This window comes from Pongo abelii, chromosome 11, assembly GCF_028885655.2.
Source record: "Pongo abelii isolate AG06213 chromosome 11, NHGRI_mPonAbe1-v2.0_pri, whole genome shotgun sequence".
In the NCBI taxonomy this organism is placed as follows: domain Eukaryota; kingdom Metazoa; phylum Chordata; class Mammalia; order Primates; family Hominidae; genus Pongo; species Pongo abelii.
In genome coordinates this window covers 45,372,824-45,396,545 of record NC_071996.2, presented here as the reverse complement: position 1 = coordinate 45,396,545, position 23,722 = coordinate 45,372,824, and the positions used below count along the sequence as shown (strand labels likewise).

At 36.2% G+C, this 23,722-nt stretch overlaps 1 protein-coding gene across 6 annotated transcripts in view; it reads right to left on the bottom strand.

Annotated features, from left to right (window-relative positions):
• KYNU (kynureninase) overlaps positions 1-23,722 on the bottom strand; it is a 190,407-nt gene that overhangs the window by 15,477 nt on the left and 151,208 nt on the right. For 5 of the 6 annotated variants that reach the window (XM_054549344.2, XM_054549343.2, XM_054549342.2 and 2 more), the window contains one exon: positions 3,204-3,256. In XM_054549344.2, the coding sequence (XP_054405319.1) occupies positions 3,204-3,256 (53 nt within the window). Of the gene's footprint in view, positions 1-3,203; positions 3,257-7,068; positions 7,163-23,722 lie in introns of those variants that run through there. The other variant, XM_054549345.2, reaches the window with a different exon arrangement.

The following is a 23,722-nucleotide window of genomic DNA, read 5'->3' as shown; positions in this document are numbered from 1 at the left end:
TTGTAATGTCACCCAAAGGCAGAAATATGAATGAAATGACCTAGGAAGGTGACTTTTAGCTCTAGGATTGTTAGGTCAAGTGGTTTCTCTTATAAAACACATACAGACACACACATGCACACACACACACACACACACACACACACACACAATAGAGGGGGCTTTAAAAAAAGATCTGCCTAAGTATATAAAAAAGGTAAATTAATAACAGATTCTCTACTAATTAGAATTAAGCAGATTGAACTGCAGCAAGTTAAATTCAATAGGGTTAAGATAGCTAGTCAGAGATAAGTTAACACTATGACTGACTAAAAGAATGTTAAAACATGATGACTTTTTATATAGTCATCAAATCCAGGATTAAGCAAACTATGGTGATATGGTTTGGCTCTGTGTCCCCACCCAAATCTCATCTTGAATTGTAATCCCCATATGTTGAGGGAGGGACCTGATGGGAAGTGAATGGATCATGGGGGCGGTTTCCCCCATGCTGTTCTCATGACAGTGAAGGAGTTCTCACAAGATCTGATGGTTTTAAAAACAGCATTTTTTTTTTTTTTTTTTTTTTTGTGATGGAGTCTCACTCTGTCACTCAGGCTGGAGTGCAGTGGTGCAATCTCGGCTCACTGAAACCGCCGCCTCATGGGTTCATGCCATTCTCCTGCCTCAGCCTCCTGAGTAGCTGGGACTACAGGCGCCTGCCACCACGCCCAGCTAATTTTTTTGTATTTTTAGTAGAGACGGGGTTTCTCCGTGTTACCCAGGATGGTCTCTGTCTCCTGACCTCATGATCCGCCCGCCTTGGCCTCCCAAAGTGCTGGGATTACAGGCGTGAGCCACCGCGCCCAGCCAAAAGCAGCGGTTTTTATGCACTCTCTCTCTCTCACCCTCGCATCACCTCATATGTGCCTTGCTTTCCCTTTGCCTTCTGACATGATTGTAAGTTTCCTGAGGCTTCCCCAGCCATGTGAAACTGAGTCAATTAAAATTTTTTCCTTTTCAAATTACCCAGTCTCAGGTGGTATCTTTATAGCAGTGTGAAAACAGACTAATATATATGGCCATATGGCCTGTGGGCCAAATTTGACCTACTAGTTCCGTTTTTGTTTTTGTTTTTGAGACAGAGTATCACTCTGTCACCCAGGCCGGAGTGGAGTGCAGTGGCTCAATCATGCCTCACTGCAGCCTTGACCTCCCTGGGCTCAGGTGATCTTCCCACCTCAGGCTACCAAGTAGCTGGGACTACAGATGCACACCTCCACTCCTGGATAATTTCTGTAGTTTTTATACAGACGAGGTCTCACTATGTCACCCCGGCTGGTCTCAAACTCCTGTGATCAATTGATCCATCTGCCTTGCCTCCAAAAGTGCTGGGATTACAGGCGTGAGTCTTTGTGCCAGGCCCTGCTTTTTTAAAATACAGTTTTATGAAAACATAGCCACAATCTTTCACTTATGTATCACCTATGGCTGCTTTACCACCACAATGACGGAATTGAGTATTTGCCACAGTATTGCTATACAGAGACTGTATAGCCCAGAAAGCTTAAAATATTTCCTATCTGGTCCTTCACAGAAAAAGATTGCTACCCCTGATCAAATTCAATTCCGTTATCTCCAAATAAGAAAACCCATCTCAAATAATGTAAATAACTGGTATAATAACAGATCTAATTATTTTAGCCACCAAGGTAAAATACAGGTATCCTGACTTGACTGGAATATCCCATCTTGCAATTTGGTTGCTACAAATCTGCATACCAATGGTCCCTGACTTAACCATGGTTTGACTTAAAATTGTTCAATTTTACAGTGAAAAAAAGCGTACATCTTCAGTAGAAGCCATGCTTCAAGTACCCATACATCCATTGTGTTTTTCACTTTTAGTACAGTATTCAATATATCATATAATATATTCAATGCTTTATTATAAAATAGGATTTGTGTTAGATGGTTTTGCCCAACTCTAGGCTATGTAAGTGTTTTGAATGTGTTTTAAGGTAGGCTAGGCTAAGCTATGATGTTCTATAGATTAGGTGTATTAAATGCATTTTTTACTTAAGATATTTTCAGCTTATGATGGGCTTATCAGGAAATAACCCCATTGTAAGTCAAAGAGCATCTATATATATAAAATATTATCTCAGGCCAGCCTGGACAACATAGCAAGACCTCATCTCCACTAAATCATCAATCATCATCATCATCATCATCATCATCATCATCATCATCATCATCATCATCCAGTCATGGTGGTGCACACCTCTAGTCCCAGCTACTTAGGAAGCTAAGGAGAGAAGATTGCTTGAGCCAGGGATATCAAGGCTGAACTGAGCTTGATTGCACCACTGTACTCCGGCCTAGGTGACAGAACAAGACCCTGTTTCAAAAACTAAAAAATAAAGTCAATAAAAAATGAAAACAAATTTAAAACGGTATCTCAGGGTTTAAAGCAATCTGAAGGATCAAGCTTATGTTGAACTCTCAATGCGCTTATGATCTTTCTGCATCCCATGTGATTGAGAAATAGGGTCACGCAGGAAAAAGAAGCTCTGTATGGTAGAGTTTCACTTCTATCTGCTGGGGTTAACTGCTCACAGGAATTGCTACACTCTTTGGTACATGGCAAAAGCCATAAAACGAAAATAGGAGAAAAGAGGAGTGAAAATGAGTAATTATTAAGGTACTGCTATGTCCTACTTGGCTTATTGTTTTGAGCTTGACTAACCCTAAAATCAAATCTTTAAATAGATTTTATTATTCACATTAGATAAGTGGGAAAGAAAAAACAATGACACAAGATGATGTAACTTGTGCAGGATCAAAAAACTATTAAGCAGCAAAGTGTGATTAACACCCTAGTCTTTCTGGATCTAACTCCAAGCCCCAAATTTCCTCCTGTCCTCCATGCCCAGTGTTTCAGGCACTCTATATTGATGGCAGCTGACCAAGCCACATGACCCTTGCCTTGGACTTCATTTTCTTTTACCTCCCTACTAAGGGATAGACTCAAAATCGTGCTAAAATCTATAAACTCTTAGTCTTACACTCTGGAAATGTCATTTCTTATGTGACAATTCTCAGTGACATTTTTGAAGTGCACTCTCCCTGGGGCATATACATTACACATAATACAAAAACAGATGAACACTGAAATAAAGTTAAAATAAAAATGACTTATTAGGTAAAATAAATACACTTACTGTTATCCATCTTAAATCTGGTGCTGAGTTCATGGCCAAACCATCCCACTAATCTAAAATATAAATAAAAACATTAGGTTTTTTGGGGTTTTTTTGGATGCAGTCTTGCTCTGTTGCCTAGGCTGGAGTGCAGTGGCATGATCTCAGCTCACTGCAACCTCTGCCTCTTGGGTTCAAGCGATTCTTGTGCCTTAGCCTCTCAAGTAGCTGAGACTACAGGCATGCACCACCATGCCTGGCTAGTTTTTGTCTTTTTAGTAGAGATAGGGTTTCATCATGTTGGCCAGGCTGGTCTTGAATTCCTGAGCTCAAGCGATTCATCAGCCTTGGCTTCCCAAAGTGCTGGGATTACAGGTATGAGCCACTGTGACTGGGATATTTTGATCTATAAAAATAAACACTACTAATTTAGAAATCTGGGGACTGCATTATAAAGCCATTTGTAATATGTCATCAAATACTTCAGCAGATAAAATACTATATGGTATCATATGGTAATTAATATTTATAATTTAAAGAATGAGGATAAAAATCTATCCATCTCTATTATTATTTTATTTTTGTGTGAAATATCAACTTAAGAGTTATAGTTAATGACTGTTTTTTATTTAAAATAAAATGAACAAAAATATTAAGCAGTTTTTATTTTAAAATTAAGCTAAAAGCTCAAAAAGGTCAAACAATTAATACAATACTTTCACAATAGAATCTCTAAAGAGAAAAGTACCCAAAAAACCCATATAATTGTTGAAAGTTTTAAAAATACTTTTAAAAGAAATTGGTTGCTTTCATATTGTTTTTGTTTTGTTTTGTTTTGTTTTGTTTGAGACAGAGTCTTGCTTTTGTTGCCCAGGCTGGAGTGCAATGGAGGGATCTTGGCTCACCACAACCTCTGCCTTCCGGGTTCAAGTAATTCTCCTGCTTCAGCCTCTCAAGTAGCTGTGGTTGCAAGCATATGCCACCACGCCCGGCTAACTTTTTTGTATTTTTAGTAGAGACAGGGTTTCACCATGTTGGTCAGGCTGGTCTTGAACTCCTGACTTCAGGTGATCGGCCTGCCTCAGCCTCCCAAAGTGCTGGGATTACAGGCCTGAGCCACCACGCCCGGCCTCATATTGTTAATAAGAATGTGGGCCGGGCGCTGTGGCTCACACCTGTAATCCCAGCACTTTGGGAGGCCAAGGCAGGTGGATCATGAGGTCAGGAGTTCGAGACCAGCCTGACCAACATGGTGAAACACCATCTCTACTAAAAATACAAAAATTAGACGGGTGTGGTGGCACACACCTGTAGTCCCAGCTACCAGGAGGCTGAGGCAGGAGAATCACTTGAACCCAGAGGGGGAGGTTGCAGTGAGCCGAGATGGAGCCACTGCACTCCAACCTGGGTGACAGAGTGAGACTCTGTCTCAAAAAAAAAAAAAAAAGAATGTAAAATAAGCCAGACATGAAATACAAAATATACAGGGAAAATCATATACGTGTGTGTATATATTAGATGAAAAAGACTACAAAACAATTTAGAGAAAAATATAAAAAATTTAGAAAGAGAAATATCATGCTGCTTCTAATCAATTATCCCTAAATATTTTAGTTTTAGTGATGTCAAAATAAAAATTCCAAGGCACTATTTTTTGGGACATGACAAAATGTTTTAAAATTTATATAGAATAGAAAAGTATAGCAAGGAATATGCTATATTGTCTTGTAATAGTATCTTATATGCTTTATATGATAATATAGCATATTATAAAGTACAGTACATAAATGAGACTAATTCTAGTAAAGAAACATCAGTGAGACAAATGAGATATGACGGTAAATACAGAAACAGTCCTCAGATCATGTCACAATTATCACCTCTTAATTATGACATTTCCAAAATGCAAAAATGAAAAAATTATATTTACATACTCATGATTTTCAAAACAGAAATTTCTAAGTATAAAACAGAAGAAAATTCAAAGGAACATACTAACAGATTTATAAACATTTAAAATTCTGTATTAAAAAGACAGACAAAATTGCAAGGCAAACCAGAGATGGGGAAGAGAAGTGATATTTGTCCCATACGAAAGAGTTTTCAGTAAGAGTTTTTACATAGAAAAAGGACAATGTACCAAGAGCAACCCAGCTACAGAGCAGGGACAGGCAGTTTATAAAGGAGAAATGTCTGTGCCCCATGAATTCAGGAGAAGCAAACAAAACAAACAAAAACACCTCAATGTCACTAATGTTTCACACTATAATGTAAAGATGAGACCATATTTTATATATCAAATATGCAAAATAATTTAAAATTATGCATATTTTCATTAAAGATTCAAAGAAAGGAAATCAGCCACTGTTGAATAATGATAATAAATAAGTAATAAAATCTTTCTAGAGGACAGTTTAAGAAGATATATGGGAAATATGCATTGTTTTCTGTCCCAGAAATTTTACTCCTTCCAATTTATCTAAATTGGATTACACTACTTGGATTAGACTATTTAAAGTACACCAAGATTTGTGTACTAGTCATAGGGAACAGCGGGCACAGAAAATCTAGGCAGAAAAGAGTGGGTCCCCAGGAATTCCCACCCTCAAGCTGAAAAGCCTGAAACCACAGCCCAAAGTGAGAACTTCTATCCCTGTTTTCCCACTCAAATATTGCCTTTTCCTAAACCACTCACGGCCCCACCCCGCCCCATGCTGTGTCTATATTAATCCCAGACTCAGCCAGTAGACAGGATACAGCTGGGCATCGGAGAGAAGTGGCTTGACTTCAGAGGGACAGCTTGGTGGCGTAACTTCGTAACTTCGAGAAGAATCTGGCTGTCACACTGGCTCTTTGCACTGGCTGGTGGAAGGCAGCAGCCTCATGTGAAAAGTCAGAGGCCCCACTGAGCTATTAACACTTATGCCGACTGCGGACAGCAGAGCTAAAAGAGCACTGTAACGTGTCCTCTGGGGCTCTGAGAGTCGCAGGCACCCCCGGTTGGACTCTGCTGTGGGGCCTGCATGGAGTTCACTCCCGCCGGTTCTAAAGCCTGGGGCCAGTTCCTACACCTGCTCACCTGTGCGCTCCCTCCCACGAGGGGTGGAACGCTGCAGGTCCGAGTGAGTGGAGTTGGGTCCTACTAGCGCCAAGTGGCCAGCTGATTCCAGCACTCATTCATTCCAGCTCCCGTACTCGTTCGCTCGTGCACTCCCTCCCGCGAGGAGTTGAGAGCAGCGAGCGGGGCTGAGTAAACGAGGCACCCCTGTCAGGAATTCCGCGAAGGGGTCAGGGAAATATCCTGCTTCATTAGAACAATTAAGACAATACAATTTTCAGTGTCGAAACCACCTGAATATCTTGTAATGGAGAACTGATAAAAACAAATTACACCATTGCATGTGAAGGGATACTCTGCAGCCATTATAAAAATCCTATTTAAAAGAATATATATACAAAAAGATTAAAATGGAGATCACAATATTTTGAGTGTGATTCTAGTTTTAAAACAATAACATGTATGCATTTATATTTAACTATGGCCAAAATGTTAAATATTTTAATTTATGCTTTATTCCTATCTATGTTTTCCAGATTTTTCTTAAAGAGCACATATTGTTGTTGCATCATAGAAGGTTCTAATTATCATTTTAACTCCTCTTTATTAGTCCAAATTTTAATTTCAAAAATATTTTATGCATTTTGCCTATAGTTTTATAGAATTAATTAGCAGAGTCTGATTAGTTATGCAAAATGATTAATTTTTAAAAATCCATCACTTAAAAATATCATACAGTTCTCACTAACTTATTAAAATTCATAGTGTACCAGCCCAGGCATACCTTTGAAACCTTATTTCTAATATTTATTCTCTCATTTCAAGTAATTCATTATGAGAAACTTAATGATCCTCTCTTTTTTGTCCCCAATGGTTCTTCTGCCTATAATGATGATACTGGGTGGAATCTGCATAGGAGGAACTGAAAAAAATCAGAACAGAGTGGTAAAAGCTCAAGTGATGGAATATCTACTGAAGTTCCAGTTTTTTAAAAAAAAAATTATCTAAAGTAAAGACAAGGTGCCCAATTTGAATTTCAAAAGCTACACCCTTGATACAATTAAGGGTGTAGAATACAAGAGAGCAGTGCCATTTTTAGAGCAGTGGTTACATTATGTAACCTGCAGAAAAAGGAGGCACATCCATAAAAAGAATCAACAGGACCCCTAAGGGATGGAAGTAGTGAGCAAATGAAAAATCTGAAAGGCTACTGTACCTTTCTCCCCTAGCTTCCTGCTTAGGTACCTCCCCCAAATTGCTACTCCAGGAAAATTCAACACATTCAGTGATGAACAATGAAAAAAGAACTGCGTATAGCACTAACACAAAGATTTTTCATGAAAAATGGGAGAAATCTACAAGCAGATGAAAAATATGCACGAGGAAAAGATTGCCTGAAAGTGGATGAGAAATGTAATGAAAATGAATACATAAAGAAAACAACAGAAGCTTAATGAAATAATATTCCATGCGTTTGGAAAAAGCCAAGTAAAAATGTAGGAATAGGATTAACATATCTTAACAATAGGAGGGATGAAAATGAGCATGCAGAAATCAGGAAAGAACTAGAAAAGAAAAATAAAACACATAAAAGAAAGGAAAAAAGATTTGAAAAACCTCAAGAAAGTAAGGATACTATGGAAAAACTAGCAAGGGACAAAAGATAGTTGTGAGAAAAAATACAAAGATATATTTAAAATAGTTTAGAGAGAAAATGACAAATTTAGTAAACAGATAAATAAGTTCCATCATAATCAAAATGAGTTTCCAAAGAAGAAAAGCCTGAGAAGAATTTTTTTAAAATTATAATTCAAGTCAACTTTGAGGAAATAAAAATGATTTGAATCTACATTGAAAAAATGCAACATCCTCTGAGTTAGTTGGGAGGAATTAACTCAGAATGGTTAATTTTGGTTACTGCCTATTAAAATTATTGGATTTTAAGGATAGAGAAAAAATTGAAGTTCCACTCAAAAAGGTTAAGTCAGAATAAAGAAAGAAATGTCAGATTGGCTTCAAATGTATCAAATGCAACCATTCAATGACAGAGACTAATATAGAAATACCTGTATAATACTCGGAGAAAAAAAAACATGATACATGAATGCTATGTTTGACTAAGTCAAATTGTATAAGTTTTGCTGGTATTGATCAAGCAAGTGTTCAGCTAATATTTTTCCCATGAATTCTTCATTACTAGAAAAAGAACTTGAGTCAGCCAAGAGATGACTGGTGAAACTATAATAAAATGACATATTGTGACTATCGAATGTATTTAATTATAAGACTGAGACTAAACAAATGTGGAGATTAAGGTAAGAGTAAATAGGAAATGATATGTGAAAGTGTAAAAATAAACAACTAAACATATAGGGGAGTTAACATAGTTTTACTCACTATCCATAATTTAAATATGATAGATCAGGTAAAACAAGTATAATCAAATCTAAGAATACAAAGTGAATATCAAGAAAGTTAAAATTACTGACAAAAGTATCCCTCTTATCATTTTTTTTGTCTGAATTCCGTTTTGTCATATATGAAGATTGCATCTTGCTTTATTTTCCATTTTCTATTTATACTTTTGCTCATCCTTTTATTCTATTTTTTTCTGAGTTATTTATTTTAATTGCGTCTCTTTGCTTTGTAGTACAATCTGATGACTTTCTTTCAATATGTGAATTAAACCTATTGATATTTATTACTTTAACAAATATGTCTGGTCTTAATTCAATGTCATTTAATGTCATATTTTCTATTTCTAAAGCTTTTTAAAAAAGTCTTTCAACATGAGATGATTTGCTTATTTTTTTGAGTAATTTACTCATTTTTTATTTTGTACTTATTTTGATCTTTAAGGTTTTAATTTAAATTTTTCTTTTCCTTTATTCTATTAGTTCTCTTCCTTGAACAATTATAGATTTAGCAGCTTTCCTCTTCCTTCTACCTAATCTGTTATCACTTGATAGTCATCAATAATTTAAAAAATTCACAGTAAAGATAAAACAGTTATGAATTGCTGTTCATAACACAATACCACACCAACACTCAGAAAACAAACATTACAGAGAGTATAAGGAGAGAGAAATATCCTGTGGCAGAAGTTTTATTAACCTAAGTCCATGACAGATCAAGTGGACAAATATATCAATTAAGATGGTAAATCTAACATAAATGTTTAATGCTGTGACTTGAAATAAAGATTATAGCTTTCAAAAGAAATGCTCATAAAATGTTGACTATAGCTATACAAAATCTTTAATATCTCCAAAAAGTATATATTGCTGACCATAGTATCTGAGTATAATCCAATAAGACTAACAATCAATAAAAAACTCAGAAAATGAGAAGACTCAATTACCTGGCAAGTATAAAGTAAATTTATCTGAAATTACTTTTAGGATAAAGAGAAATACGTACTGAATTGGTAAAATTTCCTTTAAAAGAATGATTTTTAAAAGCTCCAGATCAAGACTTTTGGGAAATTGCCAAAACAGTGCAGAGAGAACAATTCATTGCTTTAAATTGTAGATCAATTTTAAAATTAGAAAGAAAACAAATAAATCAATAATAAGACTAAAAAGTGTTATAAAAGTACATGAAATGAATGTAAAATAAAGCAGCGGTATGCAATTAACAAAGAAAAAAGCTGAAATTAATACTTAGAAAACATAAAATGACAGTTACATTGATACATAAGTCAAGTTTGCTGTGGTGAGGGAGAGGAATACCAATTAATCAAGAAAACACAAGAAGGTATAGCTATGAAAAGAAAAACATATGCAGAAGGATATTCACAAAATAGGGAAAAATAAGCACATCATAAAAGAGACACTGCTTAAATTGACAAATCTAGATTAAATGAATAATTTGCTGGGAGAATATTACTTATTCATCCTAATCCCAGAAAGGAACAAAAAATGGAAACTAATAGATTTTAATAGGAGAAACAGAGAAAAAGCTTAAACATCTAAAACTCACAAAAGAAGGTAATCTCATGGGGAAATTCTATCAATACCTTTTAGTAGATAATTCCAATGCTATTTAAACTAGCTCAGTGCATAGAAAACAAAAACCAAATCAAAAAAGAGGTATGGGAGATATTATCATTTTTTGTTATGGTATTATAATGTTAATATTAAACTAGGTTAGGATTGCATACATAAAATATTCAGCCTTAAAAATATTAATACAAAAATCATAAAATACTGCAAACAGATTCTAACAGCATATTAAATAATAACACATTATGAACAGTAGGGTTCACATAGAGCAAAAATGGGTCTATACTAGCAAATTTATTAATATACAATTCATTTTATTAATAAAGCCAAAGGAAAAAATAAGATTATCTCCTTAAACCGTGTAAAGACATTTACAACATTCTTATTCTTAAGTTTTAAAAAATCTAAAGAAAACAATAGTAGAAAGATACTTAATGTAATGAAATATAGCAACCTCAGCCTGAAAGTCAAACTGAGATTTAGCAACACTGAAGTAACTTTCGTTAATACCAAGATTTCGCAGATATAAAAATAGGAAAGAAGATGTAAATTATTACTACTGTACTTTCAAGTTACACAATTTTTTACTTGATATGAATATTCAGATACTTTAGTATGGTAGTCTGGTGGAAAATCAATGTAAGAAATAAATTTCTGAAATCTAAAATTGCAACAAACAGATATATTACCAAAAAATGTTCAAGACCTACATTCCTGAACAACAAAAATATTCGAACAATATTCAATATCAAGAAAGTGTCAATTATCCTTAAATTGATGCACAAATTTAATATGATCTCAGTTGATATAATGTGGATTGTGTCCCTACCCAAATCTCATATTGAAACGTAATTCCCAATGTTGAAGGTGGGGCCTGGTGGAAGTTGATTGGATCATGGGGATAGATTTCTCATGAATGGTTTAGCACCATCCCTCTTGGTACTGTCCTTGCAATAGTGTGTGAGTTCCTGTGATTTCTGGTCGTTTAAAAGTGTGTAGCATCTCATTCCTTGCTCTCTCTTGCTCCTGCCATGTGAGGTGCCTGCCCCCCATTTGCCTCCCGCCATGATTGTAAGTTTCCCGAGACCTCTACAAAAGACAAGCAGATTCCAGCACCATGCTTCCTGTACAACCTGCAGAACCACGAGCCAATTAAACCTCTTTTCTTTGTAAATTACCCAATATCAGGTATTTCTTTATAGCAATGTGAGAAAGGCCTAATACACCAGTAAAAATAGATTTTTATTTGGGAAGCAGAAAAGCTGATTCTAATGTCATTTGAGAAAACAAATAATATTAAGAAATCTCTAAAAACCAATATATAACTCATTATATTAATAAAGCTAGAGAAACTCAGGATCAATTCTATAGACCAATGAATCAGAAGAGAAAGTCCTATCAAGCAACAATATATTTTTAAAAAATCCTCTGCAGCTCATATAACAAAGGGTTAATCTTTCTAGTACAAGAGTGTATATAGATCAATAAGGCAAAAATAAAAATCTAAGAAAAATGGCCAAAGGATATAAATAGACCATTTACAGAAAAGAAAAACAAATAGTTCTTAAAAGTTAAAAAGAAAATCTCTCCAATTACTAATAATATAAATACAAATTAAAACTACATTGCGATACCATTGTTCACCTCTCAGATTGGCAAAAATACAAAAGTCTGATTATGTACTCTATTGGTGTGACTGTGGGTAAAGGCTAACTCCCATGTACTACTTTGAGAGTATAATGTGATGCACCTCTGTGAAAATAAATGAGCAATAGCTACCAAAGTTATAAAGACAAACACCATTGACCTATGAAATTCACTTCTGGAAATTTAATCTCCAGAAGTATTTAAATAGCTATGAAGTAAATTATGTATAATTATACTCAGTGCATCTTTTTAGTAATAGTCCAAGATCGAAAGGAACCTACAAATTGTCTACACAGAAAATCAACAAAGAAATATCAAAGTTAAACTATAGTCTACCAAATGGACCTAACAGACACTTACAGAATATTTCATTCAACTACTTTAGCATACACATTTTTCTCATCAGCACTTAGAACATTCTCCAGGATAGACCATATGTTAGGCCACAAACAATTCTCAACAACTTTTAAAATGTTGCAATCATATCAAGTATCATTTCTGATCATAAGGGAATAAAACTAGAAATGAGTTACAGAAGGAACTTTGGAAACTGTACAAATATATGGAAATTAAGCAACATGCTCCTGAACAACCAGTGAGTCAATGAAGAATGTAAGAAGGAAATTTAAAAATTTCTTGAAACAAATGAAAATTGAAACATAACACACCAGAACCTATAGGATACAGCAAAATCAGTACAAGAGGAAAGTTTATGGCAATAAATGCCTACATCAAAAAAGTAGAAAGTAGAAAGATTTCAAATAAAAAACCTAATGATGTACCTCAAGGAACTAGAAAAGCAAGAACAAACCAAACTCAAAATTAGTAGAAGGAAGGACAGAATAAAGATCAGAATAGAAATAAATAAAATTGAGAATAAAACAAATATAAAAGATCAACAAAACTAAATGCTGTGGTTTTTTTTTTTAAGGATAAACAAAATTGGCAAACCTTTAGCCAGACTAAGAAAAAAGAAGACCCAAATAAATAAAAATGCAAACTGAAAAGGGAACATTACAACTGATACCACAGAAATACAAAGGATAATTACAGATTACTATGAACAGCTACATGCAACAAATTGAAAAACCTAGAAGAAATTAATAAATTCCTGGACACACACGATCTACCAGGGTTGAACTATGAAGAAACAGTAAGAAGATTGAAGCAATAATGAAAAGTCTCCCATTAAAGAAAATCCAAAGACATGATGGATTCACTAATAAGTTCTACCAAACACTTAAAGAAGAACTAATACCAATTCTACTCAAACTATTTCAAATATTTAAGAGGAGGGAATACTTTCAAACTCATTCCATGAGGCCAGCATTACCCTGATACCAATAGCAGAGAAGGACATAGCAACAGAAAAAGAAAACTACTGGGCAATATCCCTGATGAACACAGTTGCTAAAATCCTTAGCAAAATACTAGAAACTCAATTCAAACAACACATTAAAAAGATTATTCACCATGATCAATTGTCATTCATCCCAGGGACGGGACGCAAGGATGTTGCATCCAACATCTTGAGCCATCAACATACACAAATCAGTAAATGTCATAATCACATGAACACAATCTAAGACAAAAACCCTATGATCATTTCAATACATGCTGAAAAGGCACTTAATAAAATTCAACATACCTTCATAATAAATATTCTCAACAAATTGGTTACAGAAGCAATACACCCCAATAACATAAAGGCCATAGATGACAAACTCACAGCTTACATCAAATTGAACAGGGAAAAATTGAAAGCCTTTTTTCTAAGATAGGAACAAGATAAGGATGCCCACTTTAACCACTGCTGTTGAACATATTACTGAAAGTCCTAGACAGAGCAATCAGGCAAGAGAAATAAATAAAAATCATTCAGACAGGAAAAGAAGAAGTTAAATTATCTCTCTTAATTGATGATATGCTTCTATATCTAGAACACCCTAAATAATCTGCCAAGAGGGCCCTGAAACTGATAACTTCAATAAAGTTTCAGGCCACAAAATCAATGTAAAAAAATCAGTAGCACTTCTATACATCAATAACAATCAAGCTGAGAACAAAATCAATAATACAATCCCATTTACAGTAGCTGAAAATAAATAAATAAATAAAATACCTAGGAATACATCTAACCAAGAAGTGAATGATCTTTACAAGGAGAACTACAAAACTCTGCCAAAAGAAATCAGAGATGACACAAATGGAAAAACATTCCTTGCTCATGGAATCAATATTGCTAAAATGGCTATACTGTTCAAAGCAATCTACAGATTCAGCACCATTCCCTGTATCAAGCTACCAACATTATTTTTTCACAGAACTAGAAAAAACTATTCTAAAATATAGAAAGAACAAAAAAAGAGCCCGAATAGACAAAGCAATCATAAGCAGAAATAACAAAGCTGGTGGCATCACATGACTTGACTTCAAACTGTACTATAAGGCTACAGTAATCAAAATGGCATGATACTGGTACAAAAACAGACACATAGACCAATGGGACAGGATAGAGAATCCAGAAATAAAGCTGCATAACAGCCATCTGATCTTTGACAAAGTAGACACAACAAGCAATCGGAAAAGGACCCCTTCTCAATAAATGGTGTTGGGATAACTGGCTGTCAATATGCAGAAGAATAAAACTGGACCCCTACCTTTTACCATATAGAAAAATTAACTTGAGATGGATTAAAAGCTGAAATGTAATACCTAAAACTATAAAAGTCTTAGAAGAAAACCTAGGAAATACCATTCTGGATATCAGCTTTGGCAAAGAATTTATGACTGAGTCCTCAAAAGCAATTGTGAGAAAAACAAAAATAGACAAGTGAGACCTAATTAAACTAAAGAGCTTCTTTACTGCAAAAGAAACTATCAACAAAGTAAACATACAACATATAGAATGGGAGGAAATATTTACAAACTATGCATCTGACAAAGTTCTAATATCCAGAATCTATAGGGAACTTAAGCAATTGAACAAGCAAAAAACAACCCCGCTAAAATATGGGCAAAATACATGAACAGATGCTTCTCAAAAGAAGACATACAATTGGTCAACAAACATATGAGAAATGCTCAACATTACTCAGAAAGATGCAAATCAAACCCACAATGATATACCGTCTCACACCAGTCAGGGTGGTTACCATGAAAAGGTTAAAAAAATGGCCGGGCATGGTGGCTCACACCTGTAATCCCAGCACTTTGGGAGGCCAAGGCAGGTGGATCACCTGAGGTCAGGAGTTCGAAACCAGCCTGGCCAACGTGGTGAAACCATGTCTTTACTAAAAATACAAAATTAGCTAGGCGTGATGGTGCATGACTGTAATCCCAGCTACTAAGGAGGCTGAGGCAGGAGAATCACTTGAACCCAGGAGGCGGAAATTGCAGTGAGCTGAGATTGTATCATTGCACTCCACCCTGGGCAACAAGAGTGAAACTCCATCTCAAAAAAAAGAAAAAAGAAAAAAGAGAGAAAAGGTCAAAAAACAACCAATGTTGGTGAGCCTGTGGAGAAAAGAGAACAGTTATACGCTGTTGGTCGGAATGTAATTTTTTTCAGCTACGTGGAAAGCAGTTTGGATATTTCTCAAAGAATTTACAAATACCATTCAGCCCAGCAATCTCATTACTGGGTACATATCTAAAATAAAATAAATTATTTTACCAAAAAGACACACGCACTTGTATGTTCATTGCAGCTACTCAGAATAGCACAGACATGGAATCAACTGAGGTGCCCATTAATGGTGGGTTGGATAAAACAAATATGGTACATATACACAATGGAATACTATACAGTCATAATAAGGAATGAAAGCGTGTCCTTTGCAGCAACATGGATGCAACTAGAAGCCATTATCCTAAGCAAATTAATGTAGCAACAGAAAACCAAATATCACATGTTCTTACTGATAACTAGGAACTAAACATGGACATAAATATGGGAACATGGACATAAGGATGGTAACAACAGACACTGCGGACTACTAAAGCAAGGAGAGAGGGAGGGGATTGAGAATTGAAAAACTACTGGTACTGTGCTCAGTACCTAGGTGATGGGATCAGCAGGACCCCAAACCTCAGCATCACACAATATACCCAGGTAATAAGCCTGCATAGGTACCCTCTGAATCTAAAATAAAAGGTGAAGTTATAAAAATAAAAAATAAGAAATAAACAAACTGGAACTAAACCATAAAGTCATAATTATAAAAAGTTCTAATTTTCTTTTTGGTATGGTTAGAGCAAAAGTTAGAACCTTTCTCAAATCTAATATAAACAGTAGTTCATATAACTGAACTACATCAGTGGGGGTAAACTGGGAGAAAAAAATTTTGACGCAATTGTTTGTATGAGATGTCAAGCTAATCATAATGGATTTTTACTTGGAAAATTATTAAGAATTGATTTAGAAGACAGGCATAAAGTACTTGAGACTTTTCTAGTAATGATTTAAAAAATCCACGTCCACTCAGAAAATTCTCAACCTGCATTGTGTACATGAAAGAGAGAATTTTATAATCCTATTAGAGATAACCAAATTGTTTCCTAAATTACATATTAACATATTGAAATGTGCATCTATGTGAAAAACAGAATTTGAAATACAGCTGAATATGAGGTCTTGCCTCAGAGGTGAAGTACATAAATCTTATTCCAAAGGAAATAATCACTGACTGTAAAATTTTACATGATAGTAATAAACTTGATACTTTATCTGTACAGACGTCCACGTTCATTTTTCAAAGCCTCAGAGCAAGCTTTATTTTAAGTGTTAACTCGCTAAAATATTTCAACAGAATGAACGTTTAGAGAAAACTATATTCTAGAATTGGTTGTTGTTTAGACTTGTAGCTGAAGGACAGATTTTGAACAGTCTGAAGAAAAAAAGGAAAGGAGATAAGAATATGTTTCAGGTGTGAGGAATTAGACTATTCTTAGGGCAAAGACATGCCTCTGGCATTACTCCAAACTGAACTCAAGCTACTGAGTTAAATTCAAAGAACTTATCAATGAATTTCACTGTTGAAATTGACATTCTGTCTAAGACACACTATTCGTTGCTAGGAAAATCTGAGCTTCCAAACTGACATCACTGATTCCAGTGTGTCTCAAAATATAAAGTCTTAATTTCAGGGGAAATGTTTTGGGTAGTCTCATTTACACACTCGCAAATCTATGTTTGTATTTCACTGATCCTACCTAATGCAGAACTTTATCTCCATAAACAAAACAAAATAAAAGAGGGACAAAAACCCAGGAAGAAAGAAGGAATGTCATTCACATAAACATAAACAAATATCCAAGCTTACATCTAGCATTTAAGGACATTTAAGGACATACAGATGGTCTTTATCAGGTCATGAGTCATGACCTGCTAATATATTATATCCAGCATTTAAGTACTGATCACATTTTCAGTTGTATGCATTGACACTGTGAATAATTACCACATACTTATTCACCCTACTTGGCGCCTGAGAATTTTGCATGATGCCCCTGGTCTGTCCATTCCACTTCCAATATGCATATAGGATAGGTAATTTGATTTCCCCACACCTTCTTTTTCCATTCAAATTTTTACTTTTAGTATTGAACTGTTTGATCTTAAAAGAGTTCTGAGGACCTTTTCCATTAAGTTTGCTAAATTTTTAGGCACACACTTAATATTTAGCTTCAGAATTGTTGTCTAATGATTTTTCCAGAAAAGCACTAAATCTGATTAGAAAACTTATCATCCATTGAGAGACCAAGACAGGAGGATTGCTTGAAGCCAGGAGTTTGAGACTGGCCTCCACAACATAGGAAGATCTGTCTCTTAAAAAACAAAAAAATAGCCAGGCATGGTGGCACACACCTACTTGGGAGACTAGGGTGGAAGAATCACTTGAGTTCAGGAACTCAAGATTACAGTGATCTATGATCACGCCACTGCACTCCAGCCTGGGTGACAGAGCCACACCATCTCTAAACAAACCCAAAAAACAAATAAACAAACACCTGATGAGTTTTAAATCTGTCCCTGTTTTTCTATTTTATATTAAATCTCATGTTGTCATTTTCTCTGATTTGAAAACTGTATGGATTCAGAGACAACCACTCATATCCTATTGTTTGGAAAATGTTTGAGGTGATAAAACTTTAAATATATTAAGAATTTTGCTCATCATTTACAAATGGTCTCCCATAACTTTCTTCTTCTCCACCGTGAATCAATACATTTTATTGCTTCAGGATCATTTGTTAAGTGGAGAACACCAAACGGTGCATATAGAACCAAAATTCGAATTTTTAGCTTTGAGTTCCAAAACAAACTTCTGAAACTTATAGCAGAGACAATTCTCTTTAAAGGCCAAGACTTTTGATTTGCAATAGACACGTTTGATCTCAAATCATGCGTTACATATAGCCCAGCATAAAATTTACGCCAGAAACAGCACATATAAAAGAAAACTGAAGAAACAATGTATCTAACCCATTAATTAAACCAAATTTCCTCCTGCTGGGGAAGGAGAAGCCTCAGAAAAGGATGAGATTCATACCTGATTCAGGCTCCTAATACTTAGCCAGGTTGTACTCCATACCACTAGATAAATTCCAAGGGATGAGGCTGGGAGGGTTGAGAGGTCAGTGGGAACTCCACATATGTTTGAGAAGATCTGATGATGGAAATGGCCTCAGCCATGTTTCCTCAGCCCTAAGGGGCAGTCCAAATGTTTGTAAAGAATTTCTTCATGCTCCAAATTGGTGCCATAGCCTTGGTGTAGGAATTTTAGGAGAATGGACCTGTGTGTGATAGCACCTCCATTTAAAACCCAGGTTCACACTATATCCTCTAAAGACGCAAGAGACTATTTTGAAATTCCTGCTCCCCGAGGGATAGGTATAGAAGTGACTGACAGACCCCAAGTCTCCAATGGAGCTTTGGGATGGTTGGGATAAAAGGCATGAGGCCATTTCAGTTTCATACATATCTTGGAGGATGTAATGGTAATGAGAGCAGTTGACCCAAAGGGTACAGGCACATCTCAATGTACTCCAGGAGATGGCTGTGGGTCCGAAGCCTCTCCCTTACCTATGCCTGAGTGTTCTGTATATCATCTACCTTTGCAATGTCATTCTGTGGAGGAAAGGAAAAGAACGCTGAACCAAAAGAACTTAAACTCCAAATTTACTGAGAAAAACAACAAAAGTCACTAAACTTACCCAGAAGTTACAAGACCAAATTTCCTTCAAGAAACAGATGTGGGTTCATGATAGAATTAAATTCAGATAGACAAAAACAAAGAAAATAAAATTATTTGCTCATTTAAATTCAAGACCTGATAACATTCATACATGCAACTTTTCTTTAAAACTATCAAATTTCTAGAAATTAAAAATAGAGCTACCATAAGACCTAGCAATTCCTCCTCTGGACATATACCCAAAGGAAATGAAATCAGCACCTTGTAAAGATATCTGCACTCCCTTGTTCACTGCAGCATATTCAAAATTGTGAAGATTTGGAATCAACCTAAGTGTCCATCAACAGATGAGTGGAAAAGAAAATATGATGGACACAGACACACACACACACACACACACACACACACAGAGAAAGAGACAGAGAAACAGAGAGAGACAGAGAGAGAGAGAAAAAAATATTATTTAGCCCTAAAAAAAGAATAAGGTCTTGCCATTTACCACAACATGGATGAGCCTGGAGTACCTTATGCTAAGTAAAATAAGCCAGAGCCAGGTGTGGTAGTACACACTTGTAGTCCCAGCTACGTGGGAGGCTGAGGTGGGAGGATCACTTGTGCCTGGGAGTTTAAGGCTGCAGTGTGCTGTGATAGCATCTATGAATAGCCATCACACTCCAGCCTGGACAACATGGTAAGACTTTGTCTCTAAAAAATTAATAAGAAAAAAGAAAGAAAAAAGCCAGACATGGAAAAATTGCATGATCTCACTTATGTATGAAATCTAAAAAAATTCAAATATACAGAGATAGAGAACAAAAGAGTGGTTACCAAAGACAGGTGTGAGGGAAGAAAATGTGGACAGGTAGGTCAGAGGACACAAAGTAGCAGATATGCAGGATGAACAAGTCTAGAACTCCAGTGTACAGCATGAGGACTATAGGTAGTACAATTGTATTATATTTGGGATTCATGCTAAATGAGTAGATTTTCCCTGTTCTTGCTAGAAAAAAATGGGTAACTGTATGAAGGTGGATATCCTAATCTGCTTCACTATAGCGACCTTTTACTGCTTCTGTGTATCCCATACATCATGTTATAGACCTTAAATATGCACAGTAAAAAATAAAACAAAAATATGAAAAATATTATGGGAAATGACACATGGGCCTTTGTACTCCATAGTCCCTTTTTCTTTCTTTTTTTTTTTTTTTTTGGAGATGGAGTCATGCTCTGTCACCCAGGCTGGAGTGCAGTGGCATGATCTTGGCTCACTGCAACCTCCACTTCCTGGGTTCAAGCCATTCTCCTGCCTCAGCCTCCCGAGTAGCTGGGATTACAGGCATGCACCACTAGTCCCGGCGAATTTTTTGTATTTTTAGTAGAGATGGAGCTATGCCATATTAGCCAGGCTGCTCTCGAACTCCTGACCTCAGGTGATCCACCCGCCTCGGCCTCCCAAAGTGCCGGGATTACAGGCATGAGTCATCGTGCCCGGTCCAGAGCCCCTTCTGAGATAGAGCTGCTTTCTTCTGTTCTCCTTTGTTGCAGGAAACATTTTATATTTTGGAGAACCTCCAACTTGGGGAGACCCTCCAATATGGGGACAACCAGTGTATTTTCTCTAGCTGAATCAGCAGTGACTTTGGATATTTCCTCCCAGAGCCATTAGTATTCTAGACTCTACTTACAGCTTCAGTGATTTGGGTTCTGAAGACTTCCATGGATTGTCAGAACACAGCATGAACTGAAGCAATGTATGCTTGTCGCTTCAGACTGCAGCAAACTTTACCTTGCTTTCCATCCTTTTCTATTCAGACTGGTCTTCGTAAACCAATAATCTGTCATTCTCTACCCAGAAATACTACATGTTGGTGCAAAAGTCATTGCGGTTTTTGTCATTACTTTCCATGGCAAAAACCACAATTACTTTTGTACCAACCTAAATAGTTCCAGGTTTTTTCTCTTTGGTAATCATAACAAAAATACTTGGGAAATAATGTACTATTCAAATATACAAGGTTTGTATATTTATACTATTTTATGCTATATATATTTATACTATTGCAAACGTACAACTTTGTATACTTCTGCTTTCCCGGGAACTTTATTGACATATGACTGAGCCTTTCTTCTTATTTTTTCATCAAGTTCTCACTCCTATTATAGATGCACACGTGACTTGTTGACAAAGAGGGCCAGACTATTTTCTTTCCGGTTTCTCTAGGTCACTGGAAACTCTTATGAGCAGGGCCTTGTTCTGTTTCTCTTTGCATGCCTAGGTCCTAACATGGAACCTGGTATATGAGAGCTCTACAGGTACTTCTTAAAGTGAAATGTGACTGCCCTAAGCAAACTTTAGACACAACCAGGTAGGCCATTTTCGCTTTCTACCCTTTAAAGCAGTGTTAGACAGTGCCTGGGGGAACGATTGATCTCTCCATCTGTGACTGCAGTCCCATCATAGTATTAATGAATTTGCTAGTATCAGACTTGAATGCTCTATCACACTTGTCAAATACCCCATATCTCCACTAGAGGGTAGATCTTTCAGTCCAACATGGGGAAAACATATCCCTAGAGTCTGGATGACCTACTTATCAGGAAGCCTCACTCTTAGCTTAAGCTAGGGCAAAATATTTTGTGTTGGTTTTTATTTAGAGAAAACACAATTTATGTTAGCCTTGAGGTGATTTGACTATGATGCATTGGATCAGATGGTGCCAGACCAGTGAAAATAATACTAGTGACCCCTTTAGTAGAGGGGGTTAGATACTGGTGATGGCAGATTAACTTCCCTCCAGGTGAAACCTAATGAGATATGATTTCATCACCCTAAGTGCTTAAGTTAGTAGTACCTAGTTTAACTAGAATTTAGGAAACATTGTTGATAGTAAAGATAGTATTGTATGCTCGGGAGGAAAAATGGATATTGCCTTTATTTTTATTTTTGAGACAGAGTCTTGCTCTGTCACTCATGCTGGAGTGCAGTGGTGCCATCTTGGCTCACTGCAACCTCTGCCTCCCAGGTTAAAGTGATTCTCCTGCCTCAGCCTCCCGAGTGGTGGTGCACACCACCACACCCAGCTAATTCTTGTATTTTTAGTAGAGACAGGTTTTCATTATGTTGGCCAGGCTGGTCTCAAACACCTGACCTCAAGTGATCCACTGACCTTGGCCTCCCAAAGGGCTGGGAATACAGGTGTGAGCCACCATTCCAGGCTGCCTTTATTTTTTATTTCCTCTAGCAGCTTCAACACATTTAGAACTATCCATGTTGACAGCTGACAAGGAAGATTTTACTGGACCTGAGACTTGAATCTCAATCCCACAACTTTCTACCAGTAGAGACCTGGGCACCAGTTTATTCATCTATAACTTCATAGGTCCATGGTTAAATAAAGTGTGAAGTTTCTAGCACAGTGCCTGTCAAGGTAAGCTTATTGTAAACATTAGTTAGATTCCCTCCCTACTTGAATATATCTGGTATTCATCTCAAACCTTACAGTTGAAAATTAATGCATGGGGAAGGAAATGTAGAAGCTTATCATCTAATGAATTTGTTAGATTTTCACGAATTAGTCAAAATGATAGGCATATTAAGTAATCTGTCTTCTGGAAGTTTAAAGTAAATGAAAGTGATTTTTGTTCATGGAAGATCTTAATCAAGTAATAGGAGAATGTCTTTGATTAGAAGTCAGAAGACCTATTCTCTAGTTCTGCCTCTGCCCAAAATGCAATACGTCAAACACAGCATTCATGTTTTTTTTTATATTTATTCATCAGCTCAACTCTTTCTGTTAGGTAGTTTTAGACACCTGAATTGGACACCATTAGGTTATTTCCCTCTTCTGAGTCTTATGAGTCAGTAATTTTGTTGTTTATTCTTCAAAATGGCCTTGCTATCTACTCCTTCCTTTACATTCCACAGTTAGACCCTAACCTAACCCATATCATCTGGTTTACAGAAAAAAAAATTATCAAATTTCTGTAGACAAGCAAAATTAATGACAAAATTTTGAAGTATGAATACCAAAGTCTTGTAAAGAAGTGTTTTTTGTTTGTTTGTTTGTTTGTTTTCAGACAGAGTCTCACTCTGTCACCCAGGCTGGAGTGCAGTGGCGTGATCTCAGCTCACTGAAATCTCTGCCTCCTGGGTTCAAGCAATTATCTGCCTCAGCCTCCTGAATAGCTGGGATTATAGGTGCCCGCCACCACACCTGGCTATTTTTTTTTCTTTTTTTTTTGTAAGTAGAGATGGGGTTTTACTGTCTTGGCCAGGCTGGCCTTAAACTCCTGACCTCAGGTGATTCCCCCGCCTTGGCCTCCCAAACTGCTGGGATTATAGGTGTGAGCCACCGCACCTGGTTGTAAAGAAGTGTTTTTGTATTAAATATCAGAATCAGGATTGGACAGCTATCTTAAGTTAATTTGAACAGATAACTGAGCTATATTAATGAGTTAAATTGTGTAGAAAAACAAAATCATCTTAGAAAGTAATTGCTTATTTAATGTACTAATGTTTATCATGATGTATATTCAAAACCCATTCTTTCCACAAGCATGAATGGCCCTGTGCTGAGTACTGAGGGGAACTTATTATGACTCCCCCATTAAGGCTGGTAAGATAATGTT